Source organism: Chlamydotis macqueenii, chromosome 1 (assembly GCF_036417535.1).
Source record: "Chlamydotis macqueenii isolate bChlMac1 chromosome 1, bChlMac1.mat, whole genome shotgun sequence".
Classification (NCBI taxonomy): Eukaryota; Metazoa; Chordata; class Aves; order Otidiformes; family Otididae; genus Chlamydotis; species Chlamydotis macqueenii.
Window position 1 is genome coordinate 1215774 of NC_141556.1, and position 16947 is coordinate 1232720.

The 16947-nt window shown below is 66.8% G+C and overlaps 1 protein-coding gene across 2 annotated transcripts in view; it reads right to left on the reverse strand.

The window, feature by feature from the left end:
- The window catches only part of FLNC (filamin C), a 66284-nt gene that overhangs the window by 31343 nt on the left and 17994 nt on the right, over positions 1–16947 (reverse strand). For both annotated transcript variants that reach the window (XM_086743977.1, XM_086743968.1), the window contains exons 14-27: positions 16705–16848; positions 16163–16286; positions 13964–14124; positions 13781–13871; positions 12406–12575; positions 11525–11642; positions 10513–10775; positions 8312–8909; positions 6008–6181; positions 3770–3932; positions 2779–2939; positions 1666–1833; positions 485–608; positions 245–401 (exon numbers count right to left, since the gene is read on the reverse strand). In XM_086743977.1, the coding sequence (XP_086600103.1) occupies positions 245–401; positions 485–608; positions 1666–1833; positions 2779–2939; positions 3770–3932; positions 6008–6181; positions 8312–8909; positions 10513–10775; positions 11525–11642; positions 12406–12575; positions 13781–13871; positions 13964–14124; positions 16163–16286; positions 16705–16848 (2616 nt within the window). The remainder of the gene's footprint in view (positions 1–244; positions 402–484; positions 609–1665; positions 1834–2778; positions 2940–3769; positions 3933–6007; positions 6182–8311; positions 8910–10512; positions 10776–11524; positions 11643–12405; positions 12576–13780; positions 13872–13963; positions 14125–16162; positions 16287–16704; positions 16849–16947) is intronic.

Consider the following 16947-nt stretch of genomic DNA (forward strand, 5'->3'; position numbering starts at 1 on the left):
AACATATGGGGCTGAGCACCCAATGGGACTGGTGCTGGGTCAACATATGGGGCTCAACGGCCAATGACATGGGTGCTGGGTCAACATACGGGGCTCAGCACCCAACGTCATGGTTGCCGGCGCACCCTACAGACACCACAACTCCCCCATCGCCCCCCCGGCACGGCTGCCGAAGCCCCACACGGCCTCTCAGACGGCAGGTGCCCCCCCGCCCCGCCCCACGGCGCGCGGCCCGGGTGCTCACCAGGATCTGGACGGTGAGCAGCCCCTCGCCGGCGTCGCGGGCGTCGATGGTGAACTCCACGGGCAGGCTGGCGGGGATGCCGCTGGCGCTCAGCCCCGGCCCGCTGGCGCGCACCTTGCTGGCGTCGTGGGCGGGCAGCACCTTGATCTTGAAGGGGCTGCGGGAGGGCGTGGCGGGTCGGCGGGGCGCCGGGACCCCCTGGGGGGTGTCCCCGCCCCACCCAAGGGTGGCGGTCCCCACCTGCGTGGCACCTCCTGGTCGGCGTACTTGACGGCCACGGTGTAGGGCCCGTCGGTGGCCGGCGTGTAGTTGACCTTGTGGGTGCCGTCACCGTTGTCACGCACCTCCACCGGCTCCGCCAGACCTGCGGGGGGCGGGCGTCAGTGGGGCGGGGCGTCCCGTGGGGCAGGGTGACCCGCGGGGTAGAGCATCCCGTGGGGCAGGACACCCCATGGGGCAGGACACCCCATGGAGTAGGGCGTCCTTGGCGTTGGACGCTATGGAGAAGGGGATCTATGGGGCTGGACACCCTATGGAGGAGGACATCCTATGGGGCAGGGCATCCATGGGGCTTGACACCCCATGGAGTCAGGGATCTGTGGGGCAGGACATCCTGTGGAGTAGGACATCCATGGGCAGGGCACCCTATGGGGCAGGGCGTCCATGGGGCAGGATGCTCTATGGAGCAAGGGATCTGTGGGGCAGGACACCCTATGGAGCTCAGGATCTATGGGGTTGGACACTCTATGGAGTAGGACATCCTATGGGGCAGGACACCCTACGGAGCAGGGCATCCATGGGGCTGGACATTCTGTGGAGTAAGGGATCCGTGGGGCAGGAGACACTATGGAGCTCAAGATCTATGGGGCAGGACACCCTATGGAGTAGGACATCCTATGGGGCAGGACACCTTCTGAGGCAGGACATCCATGGGGCTGGACATTCCGTGGAGTAAGGGATCCGTGGGGCAGGACACCCTTTGGAGCTCAGGATCTATGGGGTGGGACACCCTATGGGGCAGGACATCCCTGGCCAACACAACCCCACGGGCTGGAGCACTCCACAGAGGAGGACACCCCATGGGACAGGCCACCTCTCGGAGCAGGACGATCCATGGGGCAGGGCAATCTATGGGGCAGGGTGTCCTTGGGCAGGACACCCCTTGGAGGAGGCCACCCCATGGAGGAGGACACCCCATGGAGAAGGACACCCCATGGAGGAGGACACCCCATGGAGGAGGACACCCTACGGAGGAGGACACCCCATGGAGGAGGACACCCCATGGAGCAGAACCTCCATGGGTGGGACACCCCATGGAGGAGGCCACCCCACGGAGGAGTCCACCCGATGCGACGGGTCCCCCCTCCATCCAGGCACCCCCCAGCTCCGCCCCCCCCCCCCCGCCGCGTGTCCCCACCTACCGGAGGGTCCCAGCAGCGTCACCTCGAGGGGCGCCAGCCCCGCGGCGCTGCAGTCCACCGTGAAGGTCTGGGGCACCCGGGCCCTGACGCTGGGGCCCAGCCCCGGCCCCGAACATTTCACCTTGCTGGGGTCAACCACGTCCTTCACCGGCACCCGGAAGGGGCTCCCTGCGGCAGAAAGAGGGGGGTGGGGACGGGGTCAGCGTGGGCGCGGGGTCAACACGGCCATGGGGTCAACGTGGGCATGGGGTCAAGATCTCCACGGGGTCAACATGGGCACAAGGCAAACATCTCCACGAGGTCAACGTGGCCATGGGGTCAATGTGGGCATGGGGTCAAGATCTCCATGGGGTCAACATGGCCCTGGGGTCAACGTGGGCATGGGGTCAAGATCTCCATGGGGTCAACATGGCCATGGGGTCAACGTGGGCATGGGGTCAAGACCTCCATGGGGTCAAGATCTCCACGGGGTCAACATGGGCACAAGGCAAACATCTCCATGAGGTCAACGTGGCCATGGGGTCAGCGTGGCCATGGGGTTAACGTCTCTATAGGGTCAACGTGGCCATGGGGTCAACATCTCCATGGGATCAACATCTCCACGGGGTCAATGTGGCCATGGGGTCAATGTGGCCATGGGGTCAACATGGGCATGGAGTCAACATCTCCACAGGGTCAACATCTCCACTGGGTCAACATGGGCATGGGACCAACATCTCCACGGGTCATCGTGTCCATGGGGTCACCGTGGGCGTTGGGACAGCATGGCCATGGAGTCAGCATTGCCATGGGGTCAACATGGTCACGGGGACAGTATGGGCACAGGGACAGCATGGCCACGGGGTCAAAGCATCCATGGAGTCAACATGGGCATGGGGTCAACATCTCCATGGGGTCAACATCACCACAGGTCAACATGGGCATGGAGTCAACATCTCCATGGGGTCAATGTGGGCATGGAGTCAGCATGGCCATGGGGTCACCATGGGCTTGGACGTGAGGTCAACACAAGCACCTCCCAGCACCCAGACACCCACCCTCGCCCCACAGCCACCCTGGTGGGCACCCCATAGCTCCCCCCCCACCCCGGCCACCCCCAGCCCCACCACGCACCGGGGATGGGGTGGCCACCGAAGGTGATGTTGACGTCGTAGTCCCCGGGCGTGAAGGGGATGTACTCCACCGTGCAGCTCCCGTCCTTGTTGTCCTTGCAGGACATCTTGGCCTCGGAGGGACCCTCGATGGCCAGGCCCAGCCCCCCGGTGCCCGCGCCCCTGGGGACACAGCACCGCTGGGGGACGCTGCCGGGGGCGGGGGGGAGGACCCGGCTTTTGGGGTAGGGGTGGCACGTCCATGGTGGGTACCAAGGAGGAGAACTTCCACGGTAGGGTGAAGGGAGGTGTCACCGCCGTGGCAAGGGGATGGAGGTGGCAGGTTGGTGGCACGGGATGGAGGTGGCACCTCCATGGGATGGGATGGGATGGAGATGGTGGGTTGGTGGCACGGGATGGAGGTGGCACATCAAACGGAAGAGGACGGAGGTGAAACCTCCATGGGAGGGGACAGGGGTGGCGGGTTGGCGGCATGGAACGGAGGTGGCACCTCCATGGGAGAGGATGGGGGTAGTGAGTTGGTGGCATGGGATGAAGGTGGCATCTCCAACGGAAGAGGGTGAAGATGGCACCTCCATGAGAGGGGATGGAAGTGATGGGTTGGTGGCACGGGATGGAGGTGGCACAACCGAGGGAAGAGGACGGAGGTGGCACCTCCATGGCATGGGATGGAGGTGGCACATTGGTGGCATGGGATGGAGGTGGCACTTCCACTGGAAGAGGACGGAGGTGCCACCACTGTGTCAGGGGATGGAGACGCCAGATGGGTGACACGGGATGGAGGTGGCACCTCCGCGGCGTGGGACAGAGGTGGTGGGCTGGTGGCACGGGATGGAGGTGGCCCTTCCAACGGAAGAGGACAGAGGCGGCAACTCCGCGGGAGGGGATGGAGCTGTTGGGCTGGTGGCACGGGATGGAGGTGGCCCGTCCGTGGGAGGGGAGGGGCTGGCGGGCGGGTGCCGGGCGGGGCGGTGGTGGCCGGGGGTCCCCACCTGGTCTCCACGGTGAAGCGGTTGGCCTTGCCCACCAGGCCGCCCTCCAGGCCGGGCCCGTGCGCGCGCACGCGGCTGGGGTCGCAGCCCTCCGCCACCCCCACGCGGAACGGGCTCTTGGGGACCGCCACCTCGTCGTAGGTCACCTCCACCCGGTGCACGCCTGGGGGCGCGGGGACACCCCGTCACCCCTGCGCCCGCCGTGGCGGGCGGGGCGGGGGGCTCGGGGGTCCCAGTTGAGTTTTGGGGGGGGGGGAATCTCATGGTCTTGGGGGTCCTTGGTTGGGGTTTTGGTGGATCTCAGGGGGTTTGGGGGTCTCTGGTTGGGGTTTGGGGGATCCCTGGCTGGGGTTTTGGGGGTTCTCAAGGGGTTTGGAGGTCCCAGTTGGAATTTTGGGGGGATCTCAGGGGGTTGGAGGGTCCCAGTTGGGATTTTGGGGGGGTCTCAGAGGTTTAGAGATCTCTGGTTGGAGTTTGGTGGATCTCAGGGGGTTTGGGGGTCTCTGGTTGGGGTTTGGGGGGTCCCTAGCTGGGGTTTTGGGGGTTCTCAAGGGGTTTGGAGGTCCCAGTTGGAATTCTGGGGGGATCTCAGGGGGTTGGAGGGTCCCAGTTGGGATTTTGGGGGGGGGTCTCAGAGGTTTAGAGATCTCTGGTTGGAGTTTGGTGCATCTCAGCAGGTTTGGGGGTCTCTGGTTGGGGTTTGGGGGATCCCTGGCTGGGGTTTTGGGGGTTCTCAAGGGGTTTGGAGGTCCCAGTTGGAATTCTGGGGGGATCTCAGGGGGTTGGAGGGTCCCAGTTGGGATTTTGGGGGCGGGTCTCAGAGGTTTAGAGATCTCTGGTTGGAGTTTGGTGGATCTCAGGGGGTTTGGGGGTCTCTGGTTGGGGTTTGGGGGATCCCTGGCTGGGGTTTTGGGGGTTCTCAAGGGGTTTGGAGGGCCCAGTTGGAATTCTGGGGGGACCTCAGGGGGTTGGAGGGTCCCAGTTGGGATTTTGGGGGGGGGGTCTCAGAGGTTTAGAGATCTCTGGTTGGAGTTTGGTGGATCTCAGGGGGTTTGGGGGTCCCTGGTTGGGGTTTGGGGGATCCCTGGCTGGGGTTTTGGGGGTTCACAAGGGGTTTGGCGGTCCCAGTTGGAATTCTGGGGGGATCTCAGGGGGTTGGAGGGTCCCAGTTGGGATTTTGGGGGGGGGGTCTCAGAGGTTTAGAGATCTCTGGTTGGAGTTTGGTGGATCTCAGGGGGTTTGGGGGTCCCTGGTTGGGGTTTGGGGGATCCCTGGCTGGGGTTTTGGGGGTTCACAAGGGGTTTGGGGGTCCCAGTTGGGGTTTGGGTGGGATCTCAGGGGGCTTAGGGGTCCCAGGTTGGGATTTTGGGGAGATCTCAGGGAGTTTAGGGGGTCCCTGGTTGGGATTTTGGTGGGATCTCAGGGCGTTTGAGGGTCCCAGGTTGGGATTTTGGGGAGATCTCAGGTCTTTGGGGGTCTCAGTTGGGATTTCGGGGGGGTTTCAGTGTGGTTGGGGGTCTCTAGTTGGGGTTTTGGAGGTCCCAGGTTGGAGTTTGGGGGGATCTCAGGGGGTTTAGGGGTCCCCAGGTGGGGTTGGAGATCCCCTGGTTGGGATTTGGGGGGGATCTCAGGGGCTTTGAGGGTCTCAAGTTGGGGTCTGGGCGGGTCTCAAGGGGTTTGGGGGTCCCTGGTTGGGGTTTGGGGGGTCCCTAGCTCAGGTTTTGGGAGGATCTCAGGGGTTTGAGGGTCCCTGGTCAGGGTTTTGGGGGGGTCTCAGAGGTTTGAAGGGTCCCAGCTAGGATTTTTGAGGGATCTCAAAGGGGTTTGGGGGTCCCTGGGTGGACTTTGGGGTATCTTGGGGGTCCCAGTTGGGATTTTGGGGGGGATCTGAGGGGGGGTTGGTGGCCCCAGGTCGGGATTTTGGGGAGATCTCAAGGGGTTTGAGGATCTCAAGGGGTTTGGGGATCCCCATTGGGCTTTTGGGGGATCTCAGGGGCTTGAGGTTCCCTGGGTGGCGTTTTGGGGGTCCCTGATTGGGGTTTTGGGGTCCCAGAGGGGTTCTGGGGTCCCAGGGTGGGTTTTGGGGGTCCTGGGGGGCTTTTGGGGTCCCAGGAGGTTTTGGGGTCCCTTGTTAGGGGTTATGGGGTCCCTGGTTGGAGTTGTGGGGTCCCTGGGGAGTTTTTGGTGTCCCAGGTTGGGGTTTTGGGGTCCCGGGGGGGGGATTTTGGGGTCCCTCACCGTCCTCATAGGGGGTGTACTCCACGCGGTAGGTGCCGTCGCCGTGGTCGGTGACGTAGGTGTCGGTGGTGGCCCCCGAGGGGTTGACCACCCGCGCCTTGACGTGGGGTCCCCCCGTCTTGGTCAGCGCCCGGGCGTCCACCGTGAAGTCGGTGGCCACCTCTCGCAGCACCCCTGCGGAGCGGCACCCTCAGCGCCCGTGTCCCCCCCGGCCCGGGGGGGGTCGCCCCCCACCCCGAATCCACCCCACGCCTCGCGTTGGGGGGCTCCAGGCCCTCTCCCCGCTGCTAGGGGGCAAGGGGGGGCCCAGGGGAGACCTCTGGAGGAGAGGTGTCTGTGGGGACACCCACGGGGAGGTGTCCATGGGGAGGTGTCCATGGGGAGAAGGTGTCCATGGGGAGGAGAAGGCTATAGAGAGAAGATGCCTTTGGGAAGAAGGTGCCCATGGGGAGGACGTGTCCATGGGGAGAAGGTGTCCATGGGGAGGAGGTGCCCATGGGGAGGAGATGGCCATGGGGAGAAGATGGCCATGGGGAGGAGACGGCTATAGGGAGAAGGTGTCCATGGGGAGAAGATGGCCATGGAGAGGAGGTCTCCATGGGGAGGAGATGGCTATAGGGAGAAGATGCCTATGGGGAGAAGGTGCCCATGGGGAGGACGTGTCCATGGGGAGGAGGTGTCCATGGGGAGAAGATGGCCATGGAGAGGAGGTCTCCATGGGGAGGAGATGGCTATAGGGAGAAGATGCCTATGGGGAGAAGGTGCCCATGGGGAGGACGTGTCCATGGGGAGAAGATGGCCATGGAGAGGAGGTCTCCATGGGGAGGAGACGGCTATAGGGATAAGATGCCTGTGGGGAGAAGATGGCCGTGGAGAGGTGGTCTCCATGAGGAGGAGATGGCTATAGGGAGAAGGTGTCCATGGGGAGAAGATGGCCATGGAGAGGAGGTCTCCATGGGGAGGAGAAGGCTATAGGGAGAAGATGCCTACGGGGAGAAGGTGTCCATGGGGAGAAGATGGCCATGGAGAGGAGGTCTCCATAGGGAGGAGATGGCTATAGGGAGAAGATGCCTATGGGGAGAAGGTGCCCATGGGGAGGACGTGTCCATGGGGAGGAGGTGTCCATGGGGAGGAGGTGTCCATGGGGAGAAGATGGCCATGGAGAGGAGGTCTCCATAGGGAGGAGATGGCTATAGGGAGAAGGTGTCCATGGAGAGAAGGTGGCCATGGAGAGGAAGTCTCCATGGGGAGGAGACGGCTATAGGGAGAAGGTGTCCATGGAGAGAAGGTGGCCATGGAGAGGAAGTCTCCATGGGGAGGAGACGGCTATAGGGATAAGATGCCTATGGGGAGAAGGTGCCCATGGGGAGGAGGTGCCCATGGGGAGGAGGTGCCCATGGGGAGAAGATGGCCGTGGAGAGGAGGTCTCCATGGGGAGGAGAAGGCTATAGGGAGAAGATGCCTATGGGGAGAAGGTGCCCACGGGGAGGAGAGGTCTATGGAGAAGAGGTGTCCACGGGGAGATGTCCATGGGGAGGAGGTCATGCCCAGGAGTCCTCTCCACGAGAGGGGTTATCTATGGGGAGGAGATGCCCACAGCATGCCATGGGGAGAAGATGCTATGGGGAGATGTCCATGGGAAGATGCCTGTGGGGATGCCCATGAGGAGGAGGTGGCAACAGGCATGAGACACCCGTGGGGAGAAGGTGCCCATGGGGAGAAGGTTTCCATAGGAAGGTGTCTATGGGGAGAAGGTGTCTATGGGGAGAAGCTGTCTACAGGGTTGTCCATGGGGAGAAGATGTCTATGGGGAGGAGATGTCCACGGAAGTGTCCATGGGGAGAAGATATCTAAGGGGAGGAGACAGCCTTGGGGAGAAAATGCCCACATGGAAGAGGTGTCTATGGGGAGAAGATGTCCACAGGAAGAAGATGCCCATGGAAGTGTCTATGTGGAGGGGATGCTCGTGATGGTGCCCATGGGGAGAAGATGTCTATGGTGAGGAGATCTCCATGGAAGTGTCTATGGGGAGGAGGTGCCCATGGGGAGGAGGTGCCCATGGAAGTGTCTGTGGGGAGAAGGTGCCAATGATGGTGCCCATGGGGAGGAGATGCCCATGGGGAGAAGATGCCCATGGAAGTGTCTATGGGGAGAAGGTGCCCATGATGGTGCCCACGGGGAGGAGATGCCCATGATGGTGCCCGTGATGGTGCTGACGGCGAGGAGGTGCCCACAGAAGCGCCCACGGCCAGGTGCCACCCGCGCCCACCCGGCCCCACCCCACCCCCCCCCGCCCCAGCTCACCTCTCGCCTCCACCCCTTTGCCGTAAACCTTGACGCCGGCGGTGTCCACGGCCGGGTCCACCACCACGCGCACGGGGAACTTGGGGACGGGCCTGCCGCCGTACTTGACGGTGACGCTGTAGGCGCCGGGACAGGCCGGGGTGTAGGTGATGGCGTAGGTCCCGTCCCGGTTGTTTTGGATCAACACCTCGGCCTTCGCCCCTCCTTCCGAGATGATCTCGATGGTCAGCTCCGCCTCGCCCGCTTCCGAGCAGTCCACCGTGAAGACGGCCGCCTCGCCGGCCCGGCCGCCCTCCAGGCCCGGCCCGCTGGCCGTCACCTTTTCGGGATCGAAACGCGGCGCCACCGTGGCCTTGAAGGGGCTGCCGGGGATGTGGCGCTCGGCGAAGAGGATGTTGATGGCGTAGTCGCCCGGCGCGGCCGGCAGGTAGGACACGGAGCACGAGCCGTCGCCGTTGTCCTGGCACTCGATCTTGGCCTCGCACGGCCCCTCCACCGTCAGCCCCAGGCCCCCCGTGCCCGCGCCCTTGGTGTCGATGGTGAAGGGGGCCGGGGTGCCCACCAGGCCCCCCTGCAGCCCCGGCCCGTAGGCGCTGACCTGGGGGGGGCGGGGGGGGACGGACACGGGGGGGGGGACAGGGGAGGGTGCGAGGGGTGGGTGCAAGGGGTGGGTGTGAGGGGGTGGGTGTGAGGGGGTGGGTGTGAGGGGGGTGGGTGTGAGGGGTGGGTGTGAGGGGTGGGTGTGAGGGGTGGGTGTGAGGGGGGTGGGTGTGCAGGGGGTGGGTGTGAGGGGGGTGGGTGTGAGGGGTGGGTGTGAGGGGGGTGGGTGTGCAGGGGGTGGGTGTGCAAGGGGTGGGTGTGAGGGGTGGGTGTGAGGGGTGGGTGTGAGGGGGGTGGGTGTGAGGGGTGGGTGTGAGGGGGGTGGGTGTGCAGGGGGTGGGTGTGCAAGGGGTGGGTGTGAGGGGTGGGTGTGAGGGGTGGGTGTGAGGGGGTGGGTGTGAGGGGTGGGTGTGAGGGGTGGGTGTGAGGGGTGGGTGTGAGGGGGGTGGGTGTGAGGGGTGGGTGTGAGGGGTGGGTGTGAGGGGTGGGTGTGAGGGGGGTGGGTGTGAGGGGTGGGTGTGAGGGGTGGGTGTGAGGGGGTGGGTGTGAGGGGGTGGGTGTGAGGGGTGGGTGTGAGGGGTGGGTGTGCAGGGGGTGGGTGTGCAAGGGGTGGGTGTGAGGGGTGGGTGCGAGGGGTGGGCGTGAGGGGGGTGGGTGTGAGGGGTGGGTGTGCGAGGGGTGGGTGTGCAGGGGGTGGGAATGATGGTGGTGGGTGTGCGAGGGGTGGGTGTGAGGGGTGGGTGTGTGAGGGGTGGGAACAATGGTGGTGAGTGTGCGGGGGGTGGGCATGCGAGGGGTGGGCGTGCGGGGGGTGGGTGTGAGGGGGGTGGGCGTGAGGGGGGTGGGTGTGTGAGGGGTGGGTGTGCAGGGGGTGGGAATGATGGTGGTGGGTGTGCGAGGGGTGGGCGTGAGGGGGGTGGGTGTGCGAGGGGTGGGTGTGCAGGGGGTGGGAATGATGGTGGTGGGTGTGCGAGGGGTGGGCGTGAGGGGGGTGGGTGTGCGAGGGGTGGGTGTGAGGGGGGTGGGCGTGAGGGGGGTGGGCGTGCGAGGGGTGGGTGTGAGGGGTGGGCGTGAGGGGGATGGGCGTGCGAGGGGTGGGTGTGCAGGGGGTGGGTGTGAGGGGGGTGGGCGTGAGGGGGGTGGGTGTGCGAGGGGTGGGCGTGCAGGGGGTGGGTGTGAGGGGGGTGGGCGTGAGGGGGGTGGGTGTGCGAGGGGTGGGCGTGCAAGGGGTGGGAACAACAGGGGAGGGTGGGAGAGGCGGGCGTGCGAGAGGTGAGCGTGCGAGGGGTGGATGTGCAAGGGACACGCCCTCGCACACTCACCCCCACACCCCACCCCCGCCTTGCCCCCTCGCCCCCCACCCCTCGCACCCCCCATCCTCCCACTCCCCCCCCCTTGCACACCCCCTCGCCCCCCCCAACCTTCCACACTCACCCCCCACCCCTCTCACCCCCCCATCCTCCCACTCCCCCCCGCCCCTTGCACGCCCCCCTCGCCCCCCCCTTACCCCCCCACCTTGCACACTCACCCCCCACCCCGCACACCCCCCATCCTCCCACCCCCCCGCCCCCCCCCCGCACACCGCCCCCCCGCCCCCCCACCTTGCCGGGGTCGGGGGGCAGCACGGCCTCCACGGCGAAGGGGCTGCCGGGCAGGGGGTGCCCGTCGTAGGCCAGGTCCAGGCGGTAGCGCCCCTCGGCGGGGGGGGTGTAGCTGACGGGGTGGGGGCCGCCGGGGGGGGCGGGCCCCAGGGCGCAGGGGAGGGGGCGACCCGAGGGTCCCGTCAGCTTCACGTCCAGCCGGCCCTGCCCCCCCGCGCCCTGCGCCTCCACCGTGAAGCGCTGGGGCTGCCCCACCTCCACCTCTGGGGGGGGGGGGGTTGGGGGGGGGGGTCAGCGGGGGGGTACGGACCCCCGGAGTGCCCCCCCCGCCATCCCGTAACCAGGGGGTCCCGCAGCCCCCCCGCGGGTCCCACAGCCCGTACTTGGGGGTCCCGCAGCCCCCCCGGGGGTCCCACACCCCATATCTGGGGGTCCCCCAGCCCCCAGGGTGCCCCCCCACCCCAGGGTGCCCCACATCCAGGGGTCCCCCAGCCCCCCGAGGCGCCCCCCCACCCCAGGGTGCCCCCCCACCCCCAGGGTGCCCCCTGCACCCCCAGGGTGCCCCACATCCAGGGGTCCCCCAGCCCCCCAGGGTGCCCCCCCACCCCAGGGTGCCCCCCCCCACCCCCAGGTTGCCCCACATCCAGGGGTCCCCCAGCCCCCCAGGGTGCCCCCCCACCCCGGGGTGCCCCCCCCACCCCCAGGTTGCCCCACATCCAGGGGTCCCCCAGCCCCCCGAGGCGCCCCCCCCACCCCAGGGTGCCCCCCCCACCCCAGGGTGCTCCACATCTAGGGGTCCCCCAGCCCCCCAGGGTGCCCCCCCACCGCAGGGTGCCCCCCCCACCCCCAGGGTGCCCCCTGCACCCCCAGGGTGCCCCACATCCAGGGGTCCTCTACTCCCCAGGGTGCCCCCCTACCCCCAGGCTGCCCCACATCCAGGGGTCCCCCAGCCCCCCGAGGTGCCCCCCCACCCTAGGGTGCCCCCCCCCACCGCAGGGCGCCCCCCACTCACTGCTGTTGAGCCCCTGCACCTTGACCTTGCCCAGCTGCAGGGGGGGGGCGACGGTGACGGGGAAGGGGCTGCGGGGGATCTGGTCCCCCCCGTAGGTCACCACCACGGCCAGGGGGCCCTGCGGGTGCCCCCCACCTCAGGGTGCTGCCGGGGGGGCGGGGGGAGCCCCCACCCCAAACAGCACCGGGGGGGGGGGGGGAGAGGGGGGCTGTGGGGCTGGGGGCACCCATGGGGGCTGGAGGGGGTGGGAAGGGGGGGGTCTGTGGGGGGGGGGGCCCACGGGATGGGTGCCCCACGGGACAGGGTGCTGCTATGGGGCGCCCCACGGGGCGCGGCAGTGGGGCGGGGCAATGGGGCACCCATGGGGCGTGGCAGTGGGGTGTGGCAGTGGGGCGCCCCACAGGGCGTCACAATGGGGCGCGGCAGTGGGGCGGGGCAGTGGGGCACCCATGGGGCGTGGCAGTGGGGTGCCCCATGGGGCGTGGCAGTGGGGCGTGGCAGTGGGGCGTGGCAGTGGGGCGCCCCACAGGGCGTCACGATGGGGTGTGGCAGTGGGGCACCCATGGGGCGCATCATTGGGGTGTCCCATGGGGGGTGGCAGTGGGGTGCCCCACGAGGGGTGCCAGCGGGGCGTGGCAGTGGGGCGGGGCAATGGGGCACCCCACAGGGCGTCACAATGGGGTGTGGCAGCGGGGGTGCCCCATGGGGCGTGGCCGGGGGGGCGTGACAGTGGGGCGTGACCGGGGGGCGTGGCCGGGGGCGTGGCCGGGGCGTGGCCGGGGCCGTGGTCGGGGGGCGTGGCCGGGGGGCGTGGTCGGGGGCGTGGTCGGGGGCGTGGCCGGGGGCGTGGCCGGGGGGCGTGGCCGGGGGCGTGGCCGCACCTGCTGCAGGGCGGTGTACTTGACGGTGTGGCTGTAGTCGTGGTTGTCGATCACCTCGAAGTCGCGCACGGCGGGGCCGGGCCCGGGGCCCCCGAACGTCACGGCCAGCGGCGCCTTCCCCGCCCCCCGCGTCTGCACCGTGAAGTGCGTGGGGGTCCCCACCTCCACCCCTGCGCCGAACCGTCAGCCCCACGGCGCCGGGGGGCGCGGCGCCCACGGCACCCACCAGCCCTGCCCCACGGCACCCACAGCACCCACCAGCCCTGCCCTACGGCACCCACGGCACCCAGCCCCACAGCACCCACGGCACCTGGGGTCCCTGCCCCACAGCACCCAGCCCCACAGCACCCAGCCCCACGGCACCCACGGCACCTGGGGTCCCTGCCCCACAGCACCCAGCCCTACAGCACCCACCAGCCCTGCCCCACGGCACCCACGGCACCCAGCCCCACAGCACCCACGGCACCTGGGGTCCCTGCCCCACCGCACCCACGGCACCCACCAGCCCTGCCCCACGGCACCCACAGCACCCACCAGCCCTGCCCCACGGCACCCACGGCACCTGGGGTCCCTGCCCCACAGCACCCACCAGCCCTGCCCCACGGCACCCACAGCACCCAGCCCCACAGCACCCATAGCACCTGGGGTCCCTGCCCCATAGCACCCAGCCCCACAGCACCCATAGCACCCAGTCTCATAGCACCCACCATCCCTGCCCCACAGCACCCACAGCACGTGGAGTCCCTGCCCCACAGCACCCACCATCCCAGCCCCACAGCACCCATAGCACCCAGCCCCATAGCACCTGGGGTTCCTGCCCTACAGCACCCACCAGCCCTGCCCCATGGCACCCAGCCCCACAGCACCCATAGCACCCAGCCCCATAGCACCTGGGGTTCCTGCCCTACAGCACCCACCAGCCCTGTCCCATGGCACCAGCCCCACAGCACCCATAGCACCCAGCCCCATGGCACCTAGGGTCGCTGCCCCGCAGCACCCAGCACCTCTGCCCCACAGCACCCATCCCCACAGCACCCAGAGCCCCTGCCCCATAGCACCCAGCCCCACAGCACCCAGGGTCTCTGCCCCTCCAGCACCCAGCCCCACAGCACCCAGCCCCACAGCACCTAGGGTTCCTGCCCCACAGCACCCAGCCCCTCTGCCCCATAGCACCCAGGATCTCAGCCCCACAGCACCCAGAGTCCCTGCCCCACAGCACCCAGCCCCACAGCACCCAGAGCCCCTGCCCCACAGCACCCAGCCCCACAGCCCCCAGAGCCCCTGCCCCACAGCACCCAGAGCCCCACAGCACCCAGAGCCCCTGCCCCACAGCACCCACAGCCCCCCCACGCCCCCCAGCCCCCAGCCCGCTCACCCGTCCGGCTGAGCCCGGGTCCCTCGGCCTTGACCTTGCTGGCGTCGTGGGACGGCTCCACCTTGACGCGGAAGGGGCTGCTGGGGATCTCCTGCGGGTGAGAGGGATGACGTCATTACGACGTCACGCCGACGTCACGCCGACGCGGCCGGTGACCTCAGCGGGCGGGGGAGGGGGCGGTACCTGGTTGGCGAAGAGCACCATGATGGTGTAGAGCCCGGCGCCCGGCGGCGTGTACTTCACCGTGAAGGTGTCGTTGTCGTTCTTGATGATGTCGAAGTCGATGTCGGCCTCCAGCGGCCCCACCACGCCCGGGGCGCACTTGATCCCGATGCTGACGTCACCTGGGGTGGGACGGGGCGGGGGCAGGGGACACACACACCTCAGCGTGGTGTCACCCGGCCCCGGTTCCTCGGGGGTGGCAAAGAAATGTGGGGATGGGAGAGGTGGGGGTGGACCGGGGATGATGGAGCGGGACTGGGGATGATGGACCAGGGATGATGGACCAGGATTTGGGATGATGGACCAGCATTGGAGATGATGGACCAGCATTGGGGATGATGGACCAGGATTTGGGATGATGGACCAGCATTGGAGATGATGGACCAGCATTGGGGATGATGGACCAGGGATGATGGACCAGCATTGGGGATGATGGACCTCGACCAGGATTTGGGATGCTGGACCAGGGATGATGGACCAGGGATGCTGGACCAAGGGTGATGGACCTGGACCAGGATTTGGGATGCTGGACCAAGGATAATGGAGCAGGGATGAGGGACCTGGACCAGGGATGATGGACCAGGATTTGGGATGCTGGACCAGGGATGATGGACCAGCACTGGGGATGATGGACCACGGATGATGGACCAGGGATGCTGGACCAGCAGTGGGGATGATGGACCTGGACCAGGGATGATGGACCTGGATTTGGGATGATGGACCTGGATCGGGGATGCTGGACCAGGGATGATGGACCTGGTCCAGGGATGATGGACCAGCATTGGGGATGATGGACCTTGACCAGGGATGGTGGACCAGGATTTGGGATGCTGGACCAGGGATGATGGATCAGCATTGGGGATGATGGACCAGGGATGATGGACCTGGACCAGGATTTGGGATGCTGGACCAGGGATGATGGATCAAGGATGATGGACCAGGGATGATGGACCTGGACCAGGGATGATGGATCAAGATTGGGAATGCTGGACCAGGGATGACGGACCAGGGATGCAGGATGAGGACTGGGGATGATGGACCAGGACAATGGATGCTGGATCAGGGATGATGGATCAGGATTTAGGACAATGGACCAGGACCACAGATGCTGGATGAGGAGCAGGGATGATGGACCAGGGATGATGGATCAAGGCTGGGGATGCTGGACCAGGATTTGAGATGCTGGACCAGGATTTGGGTTGATAGGCCAGGAGAAGGGACGCTGGATGAGGGATGCTGGACCAGGGATGCAGGACCAGGACCAGGGATGATGGATGAGGGATGCTGGACCAGAGAAGATGGACCTGGACCAGGGATGATGGGTCAAGATTGGGGACGATGGACCAGGGACGATGGACTGGGGCTCCTGGACCATGACCAGAGCTGCTGAACCAAGGATGCAGGGATGATGGACCACAGATCCTGGACCGGGATTGGGGATGATGGACCAAGGATGCAGGACCTGGACCAGGGACGTTGGACAAGAGTAAGGATGCTGGACCAGGGATGCTGGACCAGGGGTGCAGGACCAGGACTGGGGATGCTGGACATGGACCAGGGATCTTGGACCAGGACCAGGGATCTCAGGCCAGCACCAGGGATGCAGGACCTGGACCAGGGATGCTGGATGAGGGATGATGGACCAGGGATGTAGGGACGCAGGACCAAGGATGCTGGACCAGGACTGGGGATGCTGGACCAGAACCGGGGATGATGGACAAGGGGTGATGGAAAGGAGCAGAGACGCTGGGCCAAGGATGAGGGACCAAAGATTCTGGATCAGGATTGAGGATGATGGACCTGGACCACGGATGCAGGACCAAGACCGGGGACCAGAGATGTTGGTTGAGGGATCTTGGACCAGGACCAGGGATGCTGGACCAGGAGCAGGGGTGATCTACCAGGACCGGGGATGATGGATCAGCGATACTGGTCCAGGAGTAGGGATGCTGGATGAGGGATGTCGGACCAGGACTGGGGATGCTGGACCAGGGATGATGGACAGGAGTAGGGATGCTGGATGAGGGATGATGGACCAGGACAGGGGATCATGGACCAGGATTGGGGATGCTGGCCCAGGACGGGGGATGCGGGACACGGGTGCGGCACCCACGGAAGGGCCCCCACGGGTGCCGCGCGCCCCCCGCGGTGGGTACCCACCCTGCCCGGCCTCGCTGCAGTCCACGGTGAAGTAGGTGGGCTCGTTGGCCTTCAGCCCCGTCTTCTCCACGCCCGGCCCGTAGACCTTCACCCGCCCGGGGTGGCTGCCCTCACCCACGTTCACCTGCAGATGGCGCCCCATCCCCATGTCCATCACCCCATGGGACCCTCCCACCCCACCTCCCTATAGGTCTGAGACCCCCATCCCCATGTCCATCACCCCATGGGACCCCCCACCCCATCCCCACCCCACCACCCTATAGGTCTGAGACGCCCATCTCCCTGCCCATCACCCCACGGGGCCCCTATCTCCACCCCTGGCACCCCGTCTCCATCCTCAGCACCCCACGGGACCCCCACCCCATCACCCTATCGGTCTGGACCCCCATCTCCATGCCCATCACCCCATGGGACCCCTCCATCCCCATCACCCCATAAATCTGGGACCCTCCCCATCTCCACGCCCAGCACCCCACGGCCACCCCAGCACCCCATAGGACCCCATCCCCAGCACCCCACGGGATCCCCCCCATAGCACCCACGCGGAAGGGGCTGCGGGGGGTGGTGACGCCCCCCCAGGTGACGATGATGGTGTGCTTGATGGCCTTGGTGGGCACGTAGACGCAGTGGTAGGTGCCGTCCCCGTTGTCCTTCACCTTGATGTCGATGGGGAAGCCCTCGGCGTCCTGGGGACACCGGGAAGGGGTGAGGGGACCCATCAGCACCCAACGGCGCCCAGCGGCACCCAACGGCAGCCAGTGGTGCTCAGTGGTGCCCAGTGACAC